Genomic DNA, 23,912 nt, shown 5'->3' with positions numbered 1-23,912 from the left:
CTCCCCAGTAGAGGCACCTGCTGCTGCTCAGGGTGCGTGGAGAAGTCTGCCTCAGCTTCCCTGTGGGGCTGCGTGGACTGCTCCGACTGCAGCGGGGCAGGGCCGCCAGAGATCCACCCTCACCCTCGTTCAGCAGGGTGACCGTTGACCTCACCAAAGTGAACATCCCTTGGCATCCACCCCACGCTGTGAAATGCGCGTGGTGTTGAGTTTCCTGCGTTAGTGCCTCTCCCGCGTATTGTGTGCTGCTTTTTAGGGAGGCACCAGGCTCCGCAAAAAATGAGGATTCAGTGTTTTTACTGACGTGAAAAACAACGATGTGGTTTCCGTCTGAATCTACACAGGACGGTTTGAAGAGATGGGTGGTTTGACTTATGTTACTTGTAGAAGGTCAAATTGAGGAGTGACCGCCATCATACGTGTCCTAGAGCCTGTCATTCAAGCTGTTTTCTTTTTTCTAGGTGACCTCAGACGTCCAAAGTATATTCAACAGACTGATTTGGCTGCAACACTGTCAATAGGGCTTGGTCTGCCGATTCCAAAGAGCAGCATCGGCAATCTTATATTCCCAGTTGTAGAAGGAAAGCCAATGAGGGAACAACTGAGATTTTTACATTTAAATACAGTACAGCTTAGCAAGTTGTTGCAGGAGAATGTTCCATCATATAAAAAAGGTAAGCCGGTTAGTAGCTGCTAACATCTGTTGTGCTGTGTGTGTGTGTCTCCATTGCGCCTGATGTCTTCCTGATGTCCCCGTGGTGTGCACTACAGCAGTCTTTGACTGTGTGTTCCTTTTCATTAGAACCCTGTCACCATTAGCAACACCCACAGATGCAACCATGTAAGTCAAAATCTTTCATAAATTTACTTACTCAGCAAGTGCTGGATTTTTTTCACTAAGTTCCTGTTTGGCCAGGGGCTGTGGGAAGGACTAGAGACACAGCAGGAGGAGAGCTCTGCCCTCGTGGAGCTTATCATCCAGAGCAGGGCGGCAGGGGTGGGGGGAGAAGCAACGACAGATGTCAGATAGTGATGGGCGCCTTAGGGAAAGGCTCAACCAGGGAAGGGTGGGGATGCAGGTGGCTGAGGGCCACTGGGGCAGGCTGGCCTGGGAGGGAGGCTTGTGGCAGACGCAGAGTCCTGTGGTGGGGATGTGCCTGCACAGTCAAGGAGTGACCAGGGGCCCGAGCGGCTGGAACTGGCAGAAGGCAGAAGGAGATAAGGGCTGAGGGCTGAGGGCCTTTTGGACATTGAAGGGGTTCTCACTTCCATTCTGAGTAAGTGGGGAGCTCCTGCAGGTGTTGTGCAGAGCTGAAACCTTCCACTTGCATTTTCAGAGGCTCTCTCAGGTGCGCGTGTGGAGGGCTGTGTTGTACTGCAGCAGAGCCAGGAGGCTGGTGTGCTACTTCAGTGCAAGGGGAGGGAGCGAGGGCCCAGGCAGTGGGATCCGGGACAAATGGTTGGTTCTGGATCTGCTCTGAAGGTAGGATTGGCTGATGCACTGGATGTGAGGTGAAGCAATCCAGCGACATAAGGAACAACTTGGGGTTTGCAGCTGAACAGTGAAAGGATGCAGTGAGCATCACTGAGGTGGGGAAGGCTGTGGGAAGAGCGGGCTTGCAAGGCAGGGTGCTTGTGTGTGTGCTGGGGGGCTGGGGCGGGGTCAGTGTCCACGAAGCCAGTAAAGAAAGAATTTCAAGAAGGAGAGAGTGAGCAGATGTGTTGAATGGGGTTCGAGGTAAAATAAAATGAGGAATTGAGGGGACTTCCCTGGCGGTCCAGTGGTTAAAACTCCACACCTCCACTGCAAGGGGCATGGGTTCGATCCCTGGTCCGGGAGCTAAGATCCCGCAAGCCACGCGGCGTGACCAAAAATAAAATGAGGAACTGAGAACCGTCCGCTCATACGGCAGGTGAGGTCTCAGCAACTTTGCTGACAGAGCGGTTCACATGGAGACAGCCTGGCTGGCGTGGGTGCAGGTGAGGACCAGGGACAGGGCAACGGTCTGGCATCCGAGGTGGATGGGCCCCGAGCGGGGTGTGTCCTTAGTTTTAAGGACTGCGAGAAACTAGAGGGTGTTTATATCTCTTTTTTTTTTTTTTTTTTTTTGAGGGTGTTTATATCTTGGTAGGACAGCTCCCCAGGACCATACTTTCAATCAGTTTACTTTGACCCATCCAGGGACGTCAAGGCTAATGTTTGACGCTGGGGCTGGGGCTCGCTGGGAAGTGCAGAGGAGGTCACCTCCCAGTTTGAGGCAACATTTGATGGGATGTTGGCAGGTCTGCCTACTTGAAGTGGTGGGGTACTGCCCAGTGGAGTGAACGCCTGTGAGTTTGTGGGGAGATGTAAACTGACCTTGAGTTGGTTGTGGAAGACACACCCTGCCATCGGGGAGTGGTTGGGAGCCAGATGTCCAGGGCATGGGGAGCACAAGCTCTTAGATCGTGAGACAGCCCGGCCAGCAGCTCTGTCAAAGGTGAGGCCCGACCACCGTGCACGTTTCAGTGCAGACCAGAGGCAAATAACGTATGAATTTGGTAGCTTTTGCAAATCTGTTGTTGTTGGTAGTGTGTGTCCTTTCTCCTATACTAACAACTAATAAAAATGAAAACCAGAAAACGGTGGGGTCGTTTGCTTATTTCAGGGATAGCAGGGTAGGGAGGATTGAGCACTGCAGTGGCTGTGGCCATAATGAGCCTGTGAAATGAACAGAGGCCAGTCCCCGGAACGAGAAAGCACCCCCAGGGCTTCACACCCCCATCCAGGATGTCAAGGCCTGCCATGATATCCACCCCAGTCTGATGCAACTCGCTCGTCTGACCACTTTTTGGTCGTAGTGGGGGCTGTTATCACCTTTGGACCTTTGCGTGTGCTCTTCCTACTGATTGGATGCTGTTCTACCTGTTCCACAGGTTAGTTCCTGGGCATCCTTTACATTTTAGCTTCACTGTCAGACCTCCCTTGTCCCCCACACTCAACCCCATTCTTAAGTCAGTTCCCTTTCCGTTACCAAGGGTCTCTCACTATTCCGTCTATAGTATATTTTCCCTCCGTAGTATTTTTCACTATTTGTAGTTTCATGCATGTGTGACAACCCTGCTGGATCACAGACCCACATTGTCAGGACCTATCCTGACGCATCTAGCATGTAGTCAGTGTTCAGCCAATTTTTGTTTGGACGCATGCACAGGTGCCCCCCGTGTCTCTGGGACTCTAGGCGGTGGGGTGCAGACACAGGTGCCCCCGTGTCTTTGACTTTGGGGTGGTGGAATGTAACAAGTACGGGTACCAGCTTGGATCCAAACTTAGACCCCAGCTCTCACCTGCCTGCCCATGAGCGGGTGTCTGAGTTGCCTCCTCTCTGAAATGGGCGTCTAACCTTTCCAGTCCCATAGGTCACTGGGAGAGGACCTGAGTGAGGGCTTAGGGTCGTGCCTGCCACCAGCACTTGGTACAGGTCAGCTGGCTCCAGCAGCAGTGGTGGGGCTGCAGGCATCGGGGCCCATGCTCAGGGGTTGTGCCGTGAGGATGCCGGGCTATGATCAGGGAAGGCAGGGTGGGGGCACTGCTGGTGGGCTGGGCCAAAGCCCCTGAAAGGCATGGCCCAGACCACCTTGGAACAGCTCTGCTTGAAGTTGAAAGAGCATGTTAGGTACCAGGGAGTCTCGGGAGAGAAGTTCTTGCTCTGCCGACCAGCCGAGTTACAGTTGAGTCTGGTCCAGCCCTGAAAGGAAGGAAGGCAAGCCCCCTGGCCTTGGGCGGCACGCCACTGTCATCCCCAGTGGGGAGCCAGCTGCAGCCGGGGCTGGGCTCCATCCACGAGCCATCACGCAGCCCTGGCTTTATGTCGGCCGTGGATCATTCAGCCGGTGTAGTGCATGGGAGACATAGCTCAGCGTTGTGGTAGGAGGGCTGGGAGACTGCCATCCCTTCCCAAAGAAGACTGGTGAAGAAGGGAAGCAGGTGAAAGAGGGGCGCTGGCGGTGAGAGGCAGGAGGGGCCGGCCTGCCTCGGGGAGGGGCACACGGTGGAGCGGGTGTCAGGCCCCTGCCTGCCCCGTCCTCACCAAGAGCGTGAGGGTCGGAAGGATTTTGTAGAACTGAGGGCTCTCATGCAGTGCATTCCTGGGACGCTTTATACTGCACCTTGAGGAAGAAGAGTGGAGAGAGAGAAGGGGGAGGAGGCGGCAAGCGGGAGGCGGAGAAGGCGGGGCCGAGCGGCGCGCAGAGGCTGCTGTCCGTGGCGTGCACGGAGGGCTGGCGGGCAGGAGGGATGGCAGAGGACAGGCGGGCTTCATCCGCTGTTGGGGTTTTACCGGAGGTGTTGGCGGCCACCACCACCCCCGGAGTTCATCTTGGTTAGGTGTCAGGCTCTGCCATGTGCCGTGAATAACTGAGCACTCTGAGATTACAATTACACATGTGCGTGCATGTCGGTGATATGTGTGTGTTGCCTTTTCTTCTCGGCAGAGCCTGGGTTTGAGCAGTTTAAAGTGTCGGAAAGGTTGCACGGGAACTGGGTCAGACTGTACTTGGAGGAGAATAGCTCAGAAGTCCTTTCCAACCTGGGAAGCAAGGTTCGCAGGCAGTACTTGGACGCGCTGAGGGCCCTGAGCCTGTCCCTGAGCAGACAAGCAGCCCAGTATGACGTCTACTCCATGGCGGTGGGGACCGTCCTGGTCCTGGAGGTATGGCTGCCTGTGCAGGGTCGCGGCTCCGCTGTTAAACTGGGCAGCTAGCTCGGCCGGGATTGGGTAGTTTAAAGGACGTAGAAAGTTTTTAGAAAAGCGAAGGGAGAGCCCCCTGCGTGGTGGAGTCGCGGACGCCACCGCTGCTTCCTGTTGCAGGTCCTCGCGCTGCTTCTGCTCAGCGGCCCCCGGGCACTGAGCGGCAAGGCCGAGCTGGACGTCCCTCTGCCGTCGCCCGCGTTCTCTCTGCTCTGTTACCTGCTGCCCCTGGGCCTCGCAGCGCTCCACGTCACCGTGTGCACCTCCGCAGGCGGAACGTGCTACCTGTGCAGCCTCCCGTGGCTGACGGCAGGCGGAGTGATGGTGCTGGTTTCCACACTGCTCTGCGCAGTGCTGTCTGCTCTCACCGGGATGTTTGCCGGCGGAAAGCGTCTGAGTAAGGTAAGGCCGGCTTTCCAGATAGGCTGTTCTTGTTACTCCAGCTGATGAGACACGGGTTAAGCCCCTGGTGCGTACCAGGCATGGTGCTGATGGGGGCCGAGGAAAGGGCCCACCCTTCATGGGAGCCGACAGGACGTGCTCACAGTGGCTGGTCTCCCGGGTCCCTGGGCATCCCGAATTGACACGCTCAGACCTGTGCTATGAGGTCTCATGCCTTCCTTCTCAGTTAGAAAGACATGGTCCCTGGGGCTGTAACCAGGGGACTGTCCAGAGCGGCTGGCACAGAGGGACAGGCAGCTGGCTGACCCCGCCCTCATCCTGCCTCATAAAATGCAGTTTCCTCTTCTAGACTGATTCTCCTTTAGAATCCTTGCGGCCTTCGGCCTCTGACACCTTCGTTCTGCCACCTTGTGGTGGCAGGGTGCTGAGAGAGAGGTGGGCAGTCCCAGTTGGTCCCCAGTGCAGTGCCTCGTCACAGGGCCACAGACGCCCCCCCCAACCTGTGTGGTGTCGTTTACCACACACATGTCTCCCCGCTGGAGCATGGGCTTCCCTAGAGCAGTCTCATTCTCCAGGGCCTGACCAGGCTCACAGTATCAAGCTCTGTCATGTACTAGCTGCACGCAGTTAGTAGAACAAATATCGAGTAGTACTGAATGACGGCCATGGAGTCCTCACTTTACTTTAAATGCTTTAAATTAGTGTATTTAAGGGCTAGTACTGTGATGCCAACCGCTGTAGTGGAGACTCTGGATTTCTGGAAGGTTCTTGGAGAACTTAGGTGTCTGGTTCGGTGGAATATACCCTTGGAGCTCTTTGGTTTCCAGTGGCAGGCAGTGGCTCAGAGGGCAAGGACAGGCTGCAAGGAGGGTCCGGCCTGGGACTGGTGGGCAGCGCTGCAAGCTCCGGCACTGCCGAGACTGCTTGGGTCCAGACAGCTTCAGTCTCCTTGTCACTCAGCTTAGGACTTGCAGTCCGGGGAGGACCGCCCTGCTGTTTCCACGTCCTCCTGGCGGTGCTCGGGGGCACGGGCAGTAGTGGGTGCCGGGCGTGAGGGGCAGCAGGTGTCTGTCACGGCAGGTTAGGTTCTGTGAGCGAAAGCTGTAAGCTCGGGCAGCAAGAAGATGATGTGCTGTTCAGATTTTTCCCTTATAAAATACATTTTCCTTTTTACAGAATCCACCTCAATGCAACTCAAGGTCGTCGGAATTAGATCTTCTCATCTTGCTGGGGACCGTGGGCCACACGTTGAGTCTGGGCGCAAGCAGCTTCATCGAAGAGGAGCCCCAGACGTGGTACTTCCTCGTCAACACGCTGTGTCTAGCTCTGTGCCACGAAATCTACAGAAACTGCTTTCTGGGAGATGACTGTGCGCCTCAGCGTTGCCCGCACGCGGGAGAGGACTTTGACGGGGTCGCAGTGGCCCCACAGGGCAAGAGCCCTGGCCCTGACGTGTGGGAGCTCGACAGAGCGTCCAGGCACCCCTCTCCCCTGGGAGCGCTCAGAGGCCCTGATAGGTGGATGGTGCTGGCGAGCCCGTGGCTGATTCTGACCTGCTGCCGGCTGCTTCGGTCACTGAACCAGACGGGTGTGCAGTGGGCCCACCGGCCTGACCTGGGGCACTGGCTCACCAGGTGAGGGCAAAAGCTGTGGCCTCGGGCCAGACCCTCCATAGGCCTGTTTTTCATATTCAGGATAGAAATGGTATTTGAGATCTGAAGAAATAGAAAACTAACCCATGATTTGACATTGAGAGGTGAATTTATTTGAGGCTAGCTTGATAGTTTGGTTTTTTATCGCTGAATCCCTGTAAGTGTTCATGCTTGCGAACCTGTGAATTTGAAAATGATCACTGCAGCAGGATGTCGTTTGTCACTCACTGCCCTGTCCCCGATGGTGCGAGGCTGGGGTGACAGGCTGGCAGGGCCTGTGCCCAGGAGCCCTTGGGAGAGTGGCTTTGCCTTCTGTGCTTCTGCCCTTCTCTGTCCTCCTTCCTCTCTTCCCGCCCCCAGGAAGGGCAGCTGCGTTGATTGGAGCCTGTAGTAGATGAGCCTTCAGCCTCCTCTGAGGCCTCTCACGAGTGGCTGGGAAATGTAGTAGAAAGTATAGCAGATACAGAGGATTGAAGTACAGAGAAGAAACTAGGACAGAAAAGACCAACATTTGGTTATATCATAAGTTTTACTCTCTGTCAGTGAAGGCTTAGAAAACTAAAGTATGGGAACAGTGAAATGAAAAAGTGTTTCCAAGAGTGACAAGGGTCACTGTCGGATCGCTGGGAGGAGCTTCTGTAAGAATTGTCAGCAGGAAGCAGGACTCAGGAAGGTCGTAGACACGTTCCTAAAGGAGGAAGTGCCAAAGGAGAGAACAGGAAGTGCTCACTCCTGCTCGTGATTCGGGAACTTCAGTTAGATAAGAATGTGCGGTTTTATACGTGATGAGGGAGGGGACAAAAACCCAGGCTTGGCGAGCACCAGGGAGTCCTGGGGCCACCCACTGGCACAGTCCTTTTGGAAGATACCTGGAATTATACATCAAAGGCCATAAGATTGTTTATTCCTCTGGCCAAATAATCCTCATGATAAATTTCTCCCAAGTGTTAACAATACTAGCAAACCTTCGGCAACCATAGTAATCACAGGTAGCATTTTTCAGGTTCCTGCTGTGTGCCCACTCATTTCATTTTCACAGCAACCCTGAAGAGAGGGCGCTGGCCTGTCCGTGCTTGGGGTGTGAAAGCAGAGGGGAGCCGAGGCAGCACCAGGCGGAGCCAGAGCACGTGAGGATGAGAGCGTGCTGGGGCAGCACAACGACCTCACTTCTTATTTTCCTGGGAAGCTGCAGCACTGCGGGAAGATCTGCTGATTTCCACCCACAGATGCACTAACATGGCGTGCAGGGATGCCGCCACCACCCCTGGCCCACTCTCCAGGGTGCAGCTGTGCCCACTCCTGGGTCTAGACCCTCCTCCAGCACACTGGACCCCCACCCCGTTCCATCAAGGGCGCTCCCTTCCTGCAGCACGATTCTCCCTGTCAGTTTGTAAAGAGGCTGCAGTTTCGGTGATTCCTCCTCCAGGGCAGAGGCTTTGAGAGACGCCCAATCACCATCTCTATGCTCCATTTTCCATTTGTGACAATTAACAATCCAGGATCTGCATGGAACATGCAGCTTACAGAGCAACAACAGAGGCCCCAGCGTGGCCCCCATCACCGTCTGCCATTCCCGGGACCCGTGCCCTGACACTGGCCTCCTTTCCTCTGCATCTTCCCAAGTTCGTCTTTCCGTGTGGCATATACACGCCTTGGCTTAACGGCTCGTGAACACGTGGGCTTTGTGAGTGTGAGCTGCAGTGACTAGGACGGGAAAGAGCCCTGCCTTCCCAGGGCTCAGCTCACCGAGGTGGCAGGGAGCGGTGGGCAAGGGCCAGGCAGAGAGAGGGCCTGTGACAGCCACGTGCCCAGCCTCTTCACCAGGTCTCCCCGCCTGGGAGGGGGCAGATGCTCCTGCGTGAGTCTGTGTGCGCTGACGAGTGAATGGAAGAGGACAGTGCCAGGATGTGTGCGTCTCCTGTGAGTGGGCGCACGCTGGTAAATATGCAGTTTGCACACAACCTCACCTGTGGTTGGGGAAAATGAGACTGCCCCAGAAAGGGGGCACCAGGGGAGCCAGCGGGCAGTGTTGAATATATCGCTGCCCTGGCCAGTGCAAAGCTGATGGTAGCTACCAGTTGTGAATGAGCAATGAGAGACTGGGTTGACGGCCCTTTATCTGTTCCACTTTAAGAACCTCTGTTTGAATTTAAAAAACGAAAAATTTTCTTTTTTGCTTTTCAGGAAAATGAGCTCTTTTTACTACAGTTCTTAGAAAGCCACTTGGTGTAGATCCATAATATCACTAGTTATCCTTGGTAGTAATTTTTGGCATTTTACATTTCATTTCAGCCCTGATCATAAGGTTGAACTCTCTGTTCTGGCCGCAGTTTCCCTCATCATGATTTTTGTGTTGGTTCAGAAGAGGTGCTCCCTGGCATCAAAAGTGACCATGGCGTTTGGCCTGCTGGGCATCTATTGCTACAGGGTGGCCATTGGAAATCTGCTGTTCCCATGGCAGCAAAACAACAAAGACATTTCAAAGTAAGTGTACTGGCAGACACAAGCATTTGTTTTTAGATCTGCTCTAATGTTTTATGTACTAAAAAATGCCATGCAATCTTGAGAACATTGGAGTTTGGTCTTTGTGGATTGTGATTTTGTCAACGGTTACTGACAATGCCTCAGTGAACCAATTTTGTTAGCCTCTTTTTTTGATAGGAGAGAGGCGAATAACCTGGAAGTAAGGTCACTAAGATTTATTTATTTTTTTTTAGTAAGGGATTCTTTAAAAATAAAGAATTTAAAGGATTCAGTTTTGCTCCATCAAGAAGTAACTAGTAATGAGGATAATAACGAGTGGATGCTGCCTAGGAGTTGGAGGGTGAAGCATGCCAGAAAACCAAACTTTCCCATAACTTATGTGAGTTCCTGGAGCGGGGGCTCATGGTGATTGAATCGTCAGTACCACTTTTTGCATGTCAAGGTGGCAGCTTTTTTGTTTTTAATGGTGATGTGGGCTGGGGTGGGCAGAGCCTGTTCTGGAGGACTGTTCGTAAAACGTGTTAAGAACCTTGACTTTGTCCAACCCTCTGACTTGGGTGTCCTCTTCTAGAATTTATCTCAAAAATACAACCAGAGGTGAGGCGAGAGACTGGGATACGGGCATGCTCTCTGAAGCATTACTTTACAGTTGCACAGAGTAAAAAACAAGGTAGTTGGCCAACAGTAGTGGGTAAGCCTCGGAGTTATGGTTTCAGGTCTTACATTTAAGTCTTTAATCCATTTTGAATTTATTTTTGTGCATGATGTAAGAGAGTTGTCCAGTTTGATTCTTTTAAACGTAGCTGTGTAGTTTTCCCAACACCATTTATTGAAGAGGCTGTCTTTCCCCCATTGTATATTGTTGCCTCCTTTGTTGTAGATTAATTGCCCATATAAGTGTAGGTTCATCTGGGCTCTCTATTCTGTTCCATTGATCTATGTGTGTGTGTGTTTGTGCATTACCATACTGTTTTGATTACTGTAGCTGTGTAGTATGGTTTAAAGTTAGGGCATGTGATACCTCCATCTTTGTTCTTCTTTCTCAAGATTGTTTTGGCTATTTGGGGTCTTTTGTGTTTCCCTACAAATTTTAAAATTCTTTGTTCTAGTTCTGTGAAAAACACCATTGGTATTTTGATAGGGATTACATTGAATCTGTAGATTGCTTTGCATAGTATGGACATTTTAACAGTATTAATTCTTCCAATCCAAGAACATGGGATATCTTTACGTCAGTTTGTGTTGTCTTCAGTTTATTTCATCAGTGTCTTATAGTTTTCCAAATACAGGTCTTTTACCTCCTTAGTTAGAATTTTTTCTAGGTATTTTATTCTTTTGATGCATTTGTCAGTGGGATTGTTTTCTTAATTTCTCTTTATGATAGTTTGTTGTTAGTTATAGAAATGCAACAGATTTCTGTTTATTAATTTTGTACCCTGCAACTTTACTGAATTCATTGATGAGCTCTAGTAGTTTTTTGGTATTGTCTTTAGGATTTTCTATGTATAGTATCATGGCATCTGCAAACAGTGACAGTTTTATTTCTTCCTTTCCAATTTGGATGTCTTTTATTTCTTTCTCTTATCTGATTGCTGTGGCTAGGACTTCCAATACTATATTGAATAAAAGTGGTGAGAGTGGGCATCCTTGTCTTGTTCTTGATCTAGATCTTTTCACCACTGAGTATGATGTTAGCTGTGGTCTTATCATATGTGGCCTTTATTATGTTGAGGCATGTTCCCTCTATACCCACTTTCTAGAGAGTTGTTTTTTCTTTTTATCATAACTGGATGTTGAATTTTGTGAACTGCTTTTTCTGCGTCTATCGAGACGACCGTATGGTTTTCATTCTTCAGTTTGTTAATGTTGTGAATCACTTTGATTGATTTGTGGATATGGAACCATCTTTGCATCCTTGGGATAAATCCTACTTCATCATGGTGTGTGATCCGTTTAATGTTTTGCTTAATTCGGTTTGCTAATATTTTGTTGAGGATTTGTTACCTGTGTTCATCAGTGATATTGGCCTATAATTTTTCTGTGTGCAATATCTTTGTCTGGTTTTGGTATCAGGGTGATGCTGGCCTCATAGTATGAGTTTGGAAGCGTTCCTTCCTCTGTAATTTTTTGGAATAGTTTGAGAAGGATAGGTATTAACTCTTCTCTAGATGTTTGGTATTGCTTTCCTAATCAGAGAAAGAAAAGCAAGTGTTATCCTCTCTAAAAAGGTGTCAAGGTGAATTCTGAGGGCTATGGCCCGGTTGTTTGGGTGGCTGAGGGGCACAAGGGCCACACCTGGAAATAAGACCTGTCAACTGGTGTGGGACGTCAAGGCGATGCCAAGGGCCTGGCTGAGGTGACGGCAGAGTGGCAGGCCTTCACCTGAGGCAGGGAGGTCAGGTGGGGAGACATCTTAAAGACTGTTCGCTTCAAAGTCTGAGACTCTGGGCAGATGTCAAGGCTGGATGTCACATGTGAGGGCGTCCAATCCAGGGGTGTTTGTTTAAATCTCAAAGTGCAACACATGAATAAATTCCTCTTTCCTCTCAGATACACCTGATTTCAGCATCACTCACTTCAAGACTTCGATGACTTCCTTACCTTTCATGGATAGAACAGCATGTACCTTGTTGGTGCCCAAAATATAGGCCAGTGCACCCTTTCATTAACCTGCACTGCTTGGTTCACATCCGTCCCGTAGAATGCTTCCATTCTCCACCCCGATCTGTCCTGATTCTAGACCCCTCTTGGTTCTAGATCTGCCCCAATTCTAAAGCTGCCCTAATTCTAGGTCTGCCTGAAAGCTGCTTCTCTCCTTTTAATCCCCGCAGGTGCTGCTGTCCATCAGTATTCTAGAATCCTCTACATTTAACTCTTGACTTTCTTCTCCACTCTGAAGCCCAGACCTGGCTGGAGCAGAAAGCCAATTTTCAGTGGTTCTGGATGTGCAGGTACAGCTGACTGGTTAGGGCAGGAGGTGGATCCATTAAAGGCATCCGGTGGCGCTCTCCCTCCTGTTCACAGTCAGTCCTCCTTGATACAGAACCCAGCCCCTTTCTTCTTTGAAACTTCTCTGATTACTTGGACCTTTGCTCATTTCCCCCTCTTTGACCCTGTGGGTCCGTCATCAGCACTCAGCTTAGCACACACCTTGGCTGTGGTTGCATCTGACCCCAGCTCCTCCACCAGGGTGATCCCCATGGCGGGCCTCATATCAGCCTCTGGTGTCTCCGTGTTGCCAGTAGATAGTGCTCCACTCTTTAAATTAAACTGATCATCCTAAAAAAAAAAAAAAAAGCATTTTTTAAAAACGCAGAAACTGGGCTTCCCCGGTGGTGCAGTGGTTGAGAATCCACCTGCCAGTGCAGGGGACACAGGTTTGATCCCCAGTCCGGGAAGATCCCACATGCCACCGAGCAATTGAGCCCGTGCGCCACAACTACTGAGCCTGTGCTCTAGAGCCCGCGAGCCACAACTACTGAGCCCACGTGCCACAACTACTGAAGCCCGCACGCCTAGAGCCCGTGCTCCGCAACAAGAGAAGCCACCGCAGTGAGAAGCCCATGCACGGCAACGAAGAGTAGCCCCCAATCACTGTGACTAGAGGAAGCCCCGCATGCAGCGACGAAGACCCAACGCAGCCAAAAATAAATAATAAATAAGATAAATAGGTTTATTTTTTAAAAATGTATAAACCTTTTCCTAAGAAAATCTGATATAGGAAAATTCAGTTTTCAACACAGATACATTCTTTTTTTTAAAATTTATTTAATTTTGGCTGCATTGGGTCTTCATTGCTGTGTGCAGCTTTCTCTAGTTGAGGCGAGCAGGGGCCACTCTTTGTTGCGGTGCGCGGGCTTCTCATTGAAGTGGCTTCTCTTGTTGTGGAGCACGGGCTCTAGGCACGCGGACTTAAGTAGTTGTGGCTCACGGTCTCTAGAGCACAGGCTCAGTAGTTGCGGCGCACGGGCTTAGTGACTCTGCTGCATGTGGGATCTTCCCGGACCAGGGCTTGCTTGAACCCGTGTCCCCTGCATTAGCAAGTGGATTCTTAACCACTGCACCACCAAGGATGTCCCCGGATACATTCTTAAGGTGAACATTTCATTTAAAATTTTATTTACTTAGCGTCACTTTAAATAATCAGCTTTTCTAGTACTATATAAAATGTTTGATTTATGAAATTGATCTAAAATATGTTTTAGGAATATATAGTGCCATAAACTGTATCCTTTACAGGTGATGACTGTGCTAAAATACTTAATCCACAGTAGTAGTTAACATTTACTGTGTGCCAAACGCTTTACGTGCGTTCTCTTGTTTAATTGTCAGGACAGCCTTGTGAGGTGTAGGTACCATTTCTCTTCATTTTATGAATAAGAAGCTGAGCATCAGAAGTTGTAATTAACTTGCCCCAACAGCAGAGCTCGTCTGTGGCAGTGCCCAGACTAACCTGGCGCCACCTTCCTCCAGACCCGCAGTCCGGACCGCACCACTGTGTGTGTGTGTCTGTACACACATGCAAGCACGTACTTAAATCTGCTTGGTTGTGAACATGCTCGGTTGTGTCTTAGCATTTATGAACTTACGGAATTTCCTGACAGAGCTGGACCTTATCCTACTGCAGTGGTTTTTCAAACTAACTATGCAAAGTAGGTGGACAGTTCTTTTGGCTACAAGTAATGGCTCTGGTCCTACACCTAGGTGATCCTTGGGCCACAGGAGCAAGTTTTCCTGTAAGCCGGCTCCATCAGAGAAGTGAGCACAGAGCGGACAGGCCTGCCGGCCTCTGGGCGGGGCGTCCTGGGAGGCTGATGTGCAGGGGCAGACGCCCTCACTTCCACAGAGCTCCCCCGGCGGGTGGGTCCTGAAGCTTCTACTGTCAGCTCAGTAGACACGTGGTTTTCATGGGAAAACGTGTGTTTGAATTTTTCTAGCTGGTGCTAATGAATCTGACTTGTTTTGCTTTCTTTAGGGGCATCACCGAAGCTCGTTTTGTTTATGTCTTTGTCCTTGGCATTCTGTTCACGGGCACCAAAGGCTTGCTTAAATCTCAGATCACTGCTGATGACTTCACAGTCAAGACCGTGGGCCTCTGGGAAATATACAGCGGGTTAGTTCTGCTGGCGGCGCTGCTCCTCAGACCTCACAATCTTCCCGTCTTAGCCCTGAGCCTCGTCATCCAGACCATCATGACTCAGTTCGTCTGGCGGCCCCTGAGGCACAACGCAGCTGAGGTCACCGTGATGCATTACTGGTTCGGTCAAGCGTTCTTCTATTTTCAGGTAGGTTTTCATCATTATCGTGGGTAGAAGACTATTAACTTTTTATGTTGTTTATCTTTTAGTTTTTCTTTGAGAAAATTTTACCATAAGCTAGGAAGTTATACTGTATGTTTAGTGAAAGAGCTGTCAGTACGGCGTGGTGAGTCATGCTTAAATTGCACGCATAGCATAAAGTACATTTAGTTATTTAAGACGGACATCCTCGGTGGCGGTGTATAGTGGCTGCGCTGGATCTGCTTTCAGCGGGCGGTCAGGGCAGCGCATCATGTTCCCGTGGCTTTATCAGATGTGGATGATGACTGCTCTCACCTGCTCCCCTGGCTGTCAGCACTGGGCATTTCTGGGGCTCCCCACTTGGTTATTAATCTCTTGCGCCCCGTGGTTGTCACGTCTTCTCTCCTGTGTTGAAGGGCCCGTAAAGGCAAGTCCAGCCGCCCCCGGGGTAGACCTCAGTGTGCAGCTGTGTACTTGGGAAGTACCTGGACAGGTGAACAGAGCATCCAGCTCCCGGCCTTGGAGGGACCGAGTTCCACCCCAGCCTTCCCGCATCGCTGCCCTGGGTCAGGGGGCCCCGCCCTCGACCTGTACCGCACGCATCACCCCTGAGGGTGGAGCGCAGTCGCCGGAGTCCCCATCTCGCTCCGCGCTGTCCGGCCAAGGAACTTTGCAAAGCAACTGAACGTCTGAGTGTGTTTTCCCGTGTGTACAGTGAGGATCTGCATTTCCTCCCTCCTCTGTCCAGACCCTGGAGCTTGCCTGGTGCCCTGTGTCCCGGCAGCTTGGCCTGGGGCCTCTTCCTCGTCTCCTGTTTTCCGGCTGCTTCCAGCCTCACTGCAGTTGCATGGCTTTTCCTTTTGTTTCCTGAAGCCCAGAAGTGGGCAGGGGTAAAGTACTAGAAATCTGTAAGTCCTGGAGGGATGTGACCTGACCCTCCCCCTGTCTGTGCCTCCCCAATCCTCCAGCCCCACTTTGCTTCCATCTCCCTTTCACTCCAGCTGTAGCCTCGCCCCAAGGACCCCCACTTTCAGTGCCTACCGTTGTCACCAGGACCTCGCAGCGACGCCACAGCTGGGGTCCTTGCGGACCCAGGGCGTGGCCCACACGTCCCTGGCGCCTGAGCCGCCCGTCGCGGGAAGGCGCCGTCTCTGACAGCCGAGCACCGGACCATGGATTCTGTTCCTTGTGTGTGCCTCATGCTGTTTTACCACCGAGGACACAGCTGTTCGTACCTCTCAGAAGGTCACAGGCGTCATGGATGTGGGGAAATGCAGAGCTTGCATTTCTAGAATTGCAGAGTACCAGCCGGGAGTGGGAAGACAGCGAAGGGACCAGCGTGAACGTGGGCCCCAAGGGAGGAGGGAGGAGAGCGGCCGAGTGCCTCTTCCGGGCGCACCTGCGTCAGAGCTGTCCTGCCGGCCGGTTGGCGTAGCTCATGTGTAGCCTCGGAAGGACTGTAGGTTTCACTGCACATTTCAAGAAATGTCCAGATGGCCCATGTCAGACTGTTTCCTCTCTTCATCTGGACGTCACTTGCAGGCCTGTTCCTGGGGGTTGCCTCTTGTCTGGAGGTCAGTTAATGATGGTCACTCTGTCTCTGAGCACAAGTGGCTTGGTGGGGAATGGGAACGCTGTCACATTGGAAGATCGCCTCGTCCCTCTGCCTTCTCCAGGCTCTCCAGGCTCCCCAGGGCCCAGCTGAACCGTGGGCCTGTCTGAAGAACGCAGGACACCCCTGCCTGGGGGCGCACAGCCCCACAGCTCTGCGTGGGAGACCTCCCAGCAGCGCCCACACAGTCTGCAAGCTGCAGGTGCATCCTGGGGGCACAGCAGACCCTGCTGGCCTGATCAGGCAGGTGCCCACAGTCTCCCTCTGAACCCAGACGGAGAAGGCGGCTACTGCTCAGGCAGCCTGGCTCAGCGCTGAGGCCTCAGTGTCAGGAAGACTGACCACAGGTGACTCCCGAGCAGGGAGGCAGACTCTGACATTCGGTGTGCTCCTCTGGGGGGCATGTGGCCTCGTCCCTCGGGGGTGAGCACGAAGCTTCCGTGACGGCGTGTGATGCTGGCACATCTCAGGCGCTGCCCGTGGGCAGCCAGAGTGCACGAGTCCAACGGCCCCGGGCGTCCCTGCGGTGGCGCCATCAAACGTGCTAGAGGCCCTCAGGAGCAGACCAGCGCAGGTCGGCCCTTGCACGGCGGGCCCCACAGCAGGTCAGACGAGCAGCAGTTGTGCGGCCTTGGGAGCAGAGCGCCCCTGGGGCCGTCCTCATCTCCCCTCCCACAGCCCTTCCCTCGGGCGTCTCCCTTTTCTCACTGTCGGGTTTCCTGGCAGGAGAATCACAGGCTCTCCGCTCCTTCTTCCGGCCTTCAGCTCACCAGCTCCTCGTGGTATGGGGTCAGGAGCATGGTGCCCAGCTGGCATCCACAGCTCTCCGCGGGCCCCTGGGTCTCTCCCTGCCTCGGTTCCCCACCTGCACGGTGTCAGGACTGTTGAGGATCTAGTGAGTTAACGCAAGGAAAGCCCCAGAGCATGCAGGCCGCGCCTTAGGTCGACCCTCTCTGACGGCTGAATCGGCTTCAGCGGGACCTCCAGCGACCTGCCTGGTGTGGGACCCGCTTTTCCATCTTCGGCCCACCTCCCCTCAGCGTGGCGTTTGGGACTCTTGTTCTCCCTCCCCTGCTCCTCTCAGCAGCTCTAGGGTCTCCTCCTTCTCCAGGGAGGGAGTCGTGCAGTTGGGGGAAAGCCCAGGCGGACGTGGGCAGAGCAGGGGGTCAGGGGGGAAGCTGCACGAAGGAGGTTATTGTCGAGGGAAGAGCACGGCTCTGAGATGTTTGGGGTCTACACCACAACCCAGTGACTGCCTGGAGTGCCACACGGCTGAGGGAGAAGGCGGTGGGCTTCACCCAGCCGGACTTGTGTCCCAGGCCATCGGGTCAGGAGCTCCCGGGAGGGGCCTTTGCTGGGCTGGGACAGACATTTGTGCCGTCAGACCCGCAAACATCATGAGTGTCTCAGGAAAGGCCCCCAGCGTCAACAAAGACTGAGAATGGAGAGGGACTGAACCTCGTGAGACCCTTCCCTGGGATTCAAAACCCCACCCTCCCTGCGTGGGGCGAGCTGTCCTGTTACTGGCCCAGATCTTGCATCTGACACCTGAGCCGTACGCCAGGCAGCCAGCCCGCCCTCCCTCTGCTACCTAACAGCGGCGTCCACCCTCGAGCGAGCCGCGTGGCAACACCGCCCTCAGCTCCCCTGTGCCACGTGCAGCCCTCAGACTGGGTCCCTGAGGAGGGAGGTCGGTGTGTCTGTCTGAAGTACATAGATCTGGGGAAGTTTGGAATTTTCCATAGTTCATCATCAGACTTACATTTGTGTAGTCTCTCGAAGGTAAAAGACATTCCACTTGCTCCTCCTGCCTGGGCGTGAGGCGGGCAGGTGGAGGGACAGCATCTAGGGTCAGCCCCGGAACCAGGAGTGAACGGGCAGCTGGGGCGCCTGTGTGTCCAGGTCACCGTGACCGGCTCTCACAGTTGCTAGTGGCCATGGTATGAGACCAGCCGGCTCAGCCTGTTTCTCCCCGTGTCCAGGGAAACTCCAACAGCATCGCCACCGTGGACATCTCAGCAGGCTTCGTGGGCCTGGACGCCTATGTGGAGATCCCAGCCATGCTCCTGACGACGTTTGCGACATACACGGGGCCTGTGCTGTGGGCCAGCCACCTGGTAAACTTCCTGACCTCAGAAGCCAGCAGGTGAGGCTCCTTCGTCTTTAATCTGATGGCACATTAACTCGTGTTGCAGAGACAGGGTGCCTGAACCCCAAGGGCTTAAAGGTCTCGATTTTCATCCGTTTCCTTGACCTTGAACAGTCCACAGTGCGTGGCAGGGCTGGCCTGTGTTGGGGCGGCTCAGACACCCCTGCTGGCTTTTTCCAGCTCATACCAAGGTGTGTCTCCAGAGGGACAAGAAGGAAGGTCTCTTTTCATTTTCTCTGCTTGCCGGTGACCTGGTTGGAGCATGGGGCAGGGGGGATGGCGGGGGGGATGGCAGGGGGGATGGCAGTGGGGAGGGGGTGTTCCCTTTGGAACAAGAGAACAGGAGATGCTGCTTCTAACTTCCAGGATCCCTGCTGGAGGGAGACAGGAGCCTGGACAGTCCTGAGGGGCTGGCCATGGGGGTGCGACTCCATGTTGCCCTGTCCTGCCCCCACGGAGTCCAATGGTCACCAGCCCCAAAGGCTCCTTTCCCAGCAGACTGACGGGGCAGCCCACTGCTCTGTCCTGCCCAGCACGTCCATCCGTCCACCCCTCCCCTGCCTGTTTACTCCACAGCATTCCCCGCCCCTCGCATGCAGTGCTTCCTTCCTTGTTTATACCCGCTCCCCTCAGAAAGGGGGCTTCGTGAGGAAGGGGCCTCCAGCTTCTACCCACACAGTGACCTCGGTGCCCGGGCCCACCTGGCAGAATGCAGCCCAGGTGGTGTGTGGATGCCTGATTCTGCGCTTCCCACACGGGCCCTGGCTCCCCGGTCTGTAAAACGGGCGATGGTGTTGCCGCCATGGGTTGTAGGCCCATGTGAGGTGCCGTGGGGTATGAGGCTCCCTTAGTGCCTCTGAACTCGTAACACGCTCCCCTCCGCACCCCGGGGGGTCAAGCGGGTCAGGGAGGCCCCAGGAGGACACTTTGCAGCTGAGGGGAGGGTGAGCTTTCTGCCCCCGCCCCCCTCGGGGCCCGCACCTCCCCGCCCGAGTTAACAGCACAGGCCTCACCGTGGTGATGTCTGACCCCACACTGAACCCGCCCCCGCTTCCTCAGCCCCCTTCATGGGTTCTTCTCAGTCCCACGTGTCACCCCCAGACCAGCTCCTGAGACACAGGCCTCCGGGACCCTCTGCCTCTGCACCAAGCTCACGTCCACATCGGTGGACGGGGCGAAGGTGAGCGTCAGATTTTGGAGCAAGAAAACAAGGGACAGCTCCCCCTGAGGAGGGTGGGCTTCTGCTCTGAGGCCGCGGCTCCCGGTGGGCTCCACCTGCTCTCCAAAGTGCCATGGCTGAGCCTTGGCTTCCCCAGCGAGAGGCTCTCTTTCCCCAGCCACAGGCTTCCTGAGGACGAGAGGAGTGCCTGCGTGTGGCCTCTGGGGTGTCTGTGGGCAGACTCCCCTCTGACCAGCCGCTGCCTATCTGGTCTCCCGTGAGCCGAGCGCCTCTGGCGGGAGCGGACGGATGTGGGGTCGCTGTGGGGGGGCCCAGGACGCCCTTCCAGGCTTTCGTGCTGGACGTGAGCCCACGCCAGCGCAGGATCGCCGCCGAGCTGGGGGTTCTTTCATTAGCGGATTCCTAGATGCCCCAGGGGGTGGGTTTGGTGGGGTCGAGAGGCCCAAACTGACCGACAGGTGTCTTTGCATGTCGGGGACCAAGGGGCCGTGAGCCGGTGAGGTGCGCTCACCGCTGCCCCAGAGGGCTGCCTGCCCTGGAGCACGGCTCTCTGCGTGTACCGCGTCTGCAGACCCCAGGTCTGCTGGGCAGGGGGACCCAGGCGGCTGAGGGCCAGACGGTGAGAGCCTGGGCTTCTGTGAAGAGCAGCTTCCTGGTGCTAAATTCACAACTTGATTTTCCTGGCACTTCTCATCTATTGCACTTGTACTGGGGAGAAAAAAGGGCAGATGAAAGCATTTTCTAAAGTGAGTTGAAGCGTTTTAATCAGTTGGAGAGTGCTGTATGATGTTCCCCTAATTAAGGAATGTTTCTCCTTTATTTTAGAAAAGGCTTTTCTTCATTTTCACTCAAGTTTCACTCATTGTTTCTACTTTTTCTAGTAAAATAAGAAAACTATAACCAGATTAAAGTGGTAGAAAAAGAAAACATATTTCTAATGGCTTAAAATTTGGGCACTGGATGGCCCGTGCCCCTCTGCTTTGGGAGCTGGCCTCCGGTCTGGAGCTCGGCAGCGGGGACAGCCGAGCGGTCCAAGCTGCAGGTCCTTCGTTCATCCCCTAGGTCGCAAATTGTCATTTGTTGAGGTTACGGGAACTGTCACCCCACTGGCTGTCGCTCTGGAAGGGACCCCAGTCAGTGTCTTCCGAGTGTGTGAAATCGAAACACAAGGAAGTGAGTGTCCTGAGCTTCCCTCCCTCAGTGTCTGGTCGAGAGGGGAGTGGGGTCAGCAGGCTCCCAGCTGAGCACAGACGCCCTGATGCCCCAGGAGGGGGCAGCAGAGCCCGCGCTGAGGCCCGTCATCCACTAGGCCTTTCCCTAGGGTGCCCTTTGCTGGGTGTTGGGGGAAAGGCCCTGGGGAGGGAGGAGGCGATGCTTCGGGGCCCAGCTCTCCAGGGATCCCCTGCGGGATGGACTGGATCCCAAGTGGGACCCAAGGCGTGGGCGTGAGGAGTCACTCCAGGAGCGCGTGGTCTGGTGGGGCAGCGGCGAAATGAGCCAGTCACAGCGCTGCTGTGAGGGGTCAGGACGGCATCCCAGAAGAGGACCTGCAGGTGGGAGTCGAGGCTGCGTGATGCATCAAGGAGAAGGAAGCAGAGCGCGCTGCCTACTGAGGGTGACGGGCAGCTGGAGAGCCCAGCAGGAAGGACGGGCACTGAAGCCCCAGTGGGGAGCCAGTTAGGGCCAGGCAAGGACACCTGCATGCGTGGCGGAGCCCCTGCGCCAGGAGGGGTTAGCAGCAGCGATGCATGTCGCGGATGACCGCGGACAGGCCACCTGGAGACTCCGTGCGGGGTGTGAGGAGAGGCACCAGGACCGGAATCTGGAAAGCCTGGCCCCCGAGGATCTGTGGGTTGACGAGGAGTGAAAGGTGCCTGGGTGGTGGAATTTGTCATCCCGAAATGGTCACAGGCCCCAGAAGGTGCCTTGAAGAACAGGCTAGGTTTATGTAATGTGTGGGGATGGCTTGGAAACAAAGACAGTGCATGCATGTGCCTTGAGGGGGACTGTTCTTATTTCAGGAGTGAGCCAACGTCCCCAGACCAGACCAGACAGACCAGCCACCCCCCTGGACACCACGCGTATCTCATCCTTGCGTGATTTTCTTTTCATTGTTTATATGTTATAACGTGTATAATTTTAAAATAAATAACTGTAGAATTTGGGGGTGCATTTTTCAAAACTATTTTGCAGATTGTGGTGGCCCTAAGTGACTGGAGGTGCCCGTCTGCAGCTGTCCTCTCCTCGAGCACCACAGTGCCCACCAGACTAAGTCCCAGGAACAGGAATTACTGTAGTCAAAGTACAAATATCGATTATGTGTGTGTGTTCATGCCTCACATGATCCAGAAGTGGCGTGTACTAACGCATGTTTCACTTTTTATTAACAGCGGTTCGGCGCTGAGTCATGCTTGCTTCTGCTACGCACTGATTTGTTCTGTTCCAGTTTCTGCATATATCATTTTTGTGACATCCCTGCGTTATCATTTATTTATATGGAGTGTGTTTTCTCCAAAACTTCTCTATGAGGGAATGCATCTACTCATCACAGCTGCTGTCTGTGTATTCTTCACAGCCATGGACCAAACCAACACAAAGTCTTAGACTAAGTTATTAGAGAGAATATATTTTTTAAACTTTACTGTTTACTTCATGGATTTGCATAATGAAAGAAATCTGTTTAAATGCAAGATCATTCTTAAAAAAACAAGGTGTGAATTCTATAAGGTTGGTAACAGTTTCCATTTCTTTGACTACTGTACTTGAATTTAGGTTAAATAGTAAGTGGTTTTAAAAGGTCATTTTGAAATACTTAGTTTGGATACGAATTGTATTCCCCTGTTGACAATCACTCCAGAAACTCCTGAACTTTTAATTTCCTCTGGATAAGTTACCCAAATATATCTGTTTAAACTGAAGAATAAAAAGTTTCCAGGTTTGTCACTGTGCACGGGAGCCTCGGAGGGCCTGGGGGCTCTGTGGGACGGGGCTCATCTGCTGCCGGGGTCCCCTCGCAGAGCTCAGGAACTACCGGTGTCCCCAGCTGCTTGGGTTTATGTGGGCTACGTCTGTCAGCATTTATGGCATTTAAAATTAAAACTAAGGCATTCAAAAATATGTATTCATTTGAAAATAAGGTTATAAACCCATTGTGTGTTAATACAACATTTTAAAGAAAAATATTTTTTCCAAAACAAAAATATTGAGCGAGGAGAGTGGCATTGCTTTACATTTTTGTGAATCTAATGTCTGACTTAATTGAAGGTGGTTGGATTCTGCATCTGTCTGTTGTGGTGTGTGTGTGTGTGTGGTTGGAGCAGTCGCACAGATATGTCATTGGAAAAGGGAAGAGCACTTTAATACCCTTTTCTGATCATCATGGATGTTCTTTCTTGATACTGCAATAAAATTGGACCTGTGATAGTTTCTTAAAGATTAGTTGGAGAAAGAAGAAATGAGCGTGTGTAAAACAGGTGAAGACCTACTCAGGTCTCACCTGAGTGAACAGACTGGCACCCATGTCCGCTGCCAGGTTTGACAAGGACTGTGGCCATGTTAGGTACTGTTGTTGGGGAAAGCTGGGTGAATTGTACGTGGGACTCTCAGTAATATTTTTATAACTTGTGAGATTTAAACTTTTCAAAATAAAAGTTATTTTAAAAAAGAACAGATCAGTTGCATTGTGGAATCTGAAGCCATATCATTGAACTTTCATGCTCTGCTTCATTAAAATCCATTGATCTGTCTTGCTCCCTGAATGGATCTTTTCCGTGAGGGATCGGTCCGCTTCTGCCAGCATGTCCTAAGGGACCTGGTGCCCCTGTGCTGAGCTACGGCGGTGAGGTGCACCGTGACCACGGGCATAGCAGTTTGACCCACTGTTGCTCTTAATGTGCTTGGTGCCCATCACAGGCAGCCTGTAGAGTTTATTCGAAAGAATGAACCTCTGATCGTTCTTGCTGAGGTACTAGGAATTAGAGCCTGATTTCAGCCCCTGAACAAGTATTTGCTTCCTGGGTGCCAGCACATCCTGGGCTCTGGGGAACCTTAGTGAACAAAACAGGCAGAACCCTGCCCTCATGGAGCTGACATTCTAATGGAAGAAGGCAGATAAAACTCAGATCCATTGTTCCCTGCTGTGAAGAAAATAATAAAGAGGGGAAGTGTGTAAAGAGTGGCCAAAATGCTGTTTTTAGAGAGGGTGTTCACAATCAGCTATTCTGAAGAAGCAACTTTGAGCAGAGCCCTGAACAAAGCGAGGACGAGCTACACCTAGGTCAGCACAGCCCCGCGGCAGGAAGGAGCTGAGGGAGATGTGCAAACAGGGAGGGAATGGAGCGGGCTGGCCAGCTGCTGCTGCAAGAGTGCCACAAAGCCAGGACAAAGGGGGACTGACCAGAGTACTAGAGGGGCACGTGCCCCAG

General features: G+C 52.9%; 1 protein-coding gene across 15 annotated transcripts in view; it reads left to right on the top strand.

Annotated features, from left to right (window-relative positions):
- The window catches only part of PIGG (phosphatidylinositol glycan anchor biosynthesis class G), a 40,671-nt gene extending 17,516 nt beyond the window's left edge, over positions 1-23,155 (top strand). For 3 of the 15 annotated variants that reach the window (XM_029234988.1, XM_029234992.1, XM_029234995.1), the window contains 9 exons: positions 462-674; positions 4,474-4,691; positions 4,851-5,132; positions 6,309-6,766; positions 9,077-9,268; positions 14,244-14,553; positions 18,142-18,305; positions 19,410-19,488; positions 20,551-22,099. In XM_029234988.1, the coding sequence (XP_029090821.1) occupies positions 462-674; positions 4,474-4,691; positions 4,851-5,132; positions 6,309-6,766; positions 9,077-9,268; positions 14,244-14,553; positions 18,142-18,305; positions 19,410-19,488; positions 20,551-20,937 (2,303 nt within the window). In that variant the 3' untranslated portion in view covers positions 20,938-22,099. Of the gene's footprint in view, positions 1-461; positions 675-4,473; positions 4,692-4,850; positions 5,133-6,308; positions 6,767-7,823; positions 8,469-9,076; positions 9,269-12,099; positions 12,220-14,243; positions 14,554-14,963; positions 18,306-19,409; positions 19,489-20,550 lie in introns of those variants that run through there. The other 12 variants (XR_003795556.1, XR_003795555.1, XM_029234991.1 and 9 more) reach the window with 12 other exon arrangements.
- Positions 23,156-23,912: the final 757 nt, after the last annotated feature.

Source organism: Monodon monoceros, unplaced genomic scaffold (genome assembly GCF_005190385.1).
Source record: "Monodon monoceros isolate NGI ecotype Baffin Bay Population unplaced genomic scaffold, NGI_Narwhal_1 Super_Scaffold_20, whole genome shotgun sequence".
NCBI lineage: Eukaryota > Metazoa > Chordata > Mammalia > Artiodactyla > Monodontidae > Monodon > Monodon monoceros.
The sequence above is the reverse complement of the archived record's forward strand: the minus strand, read 5'-3'. Positions and strand labels throughout refer to the sequence as shown.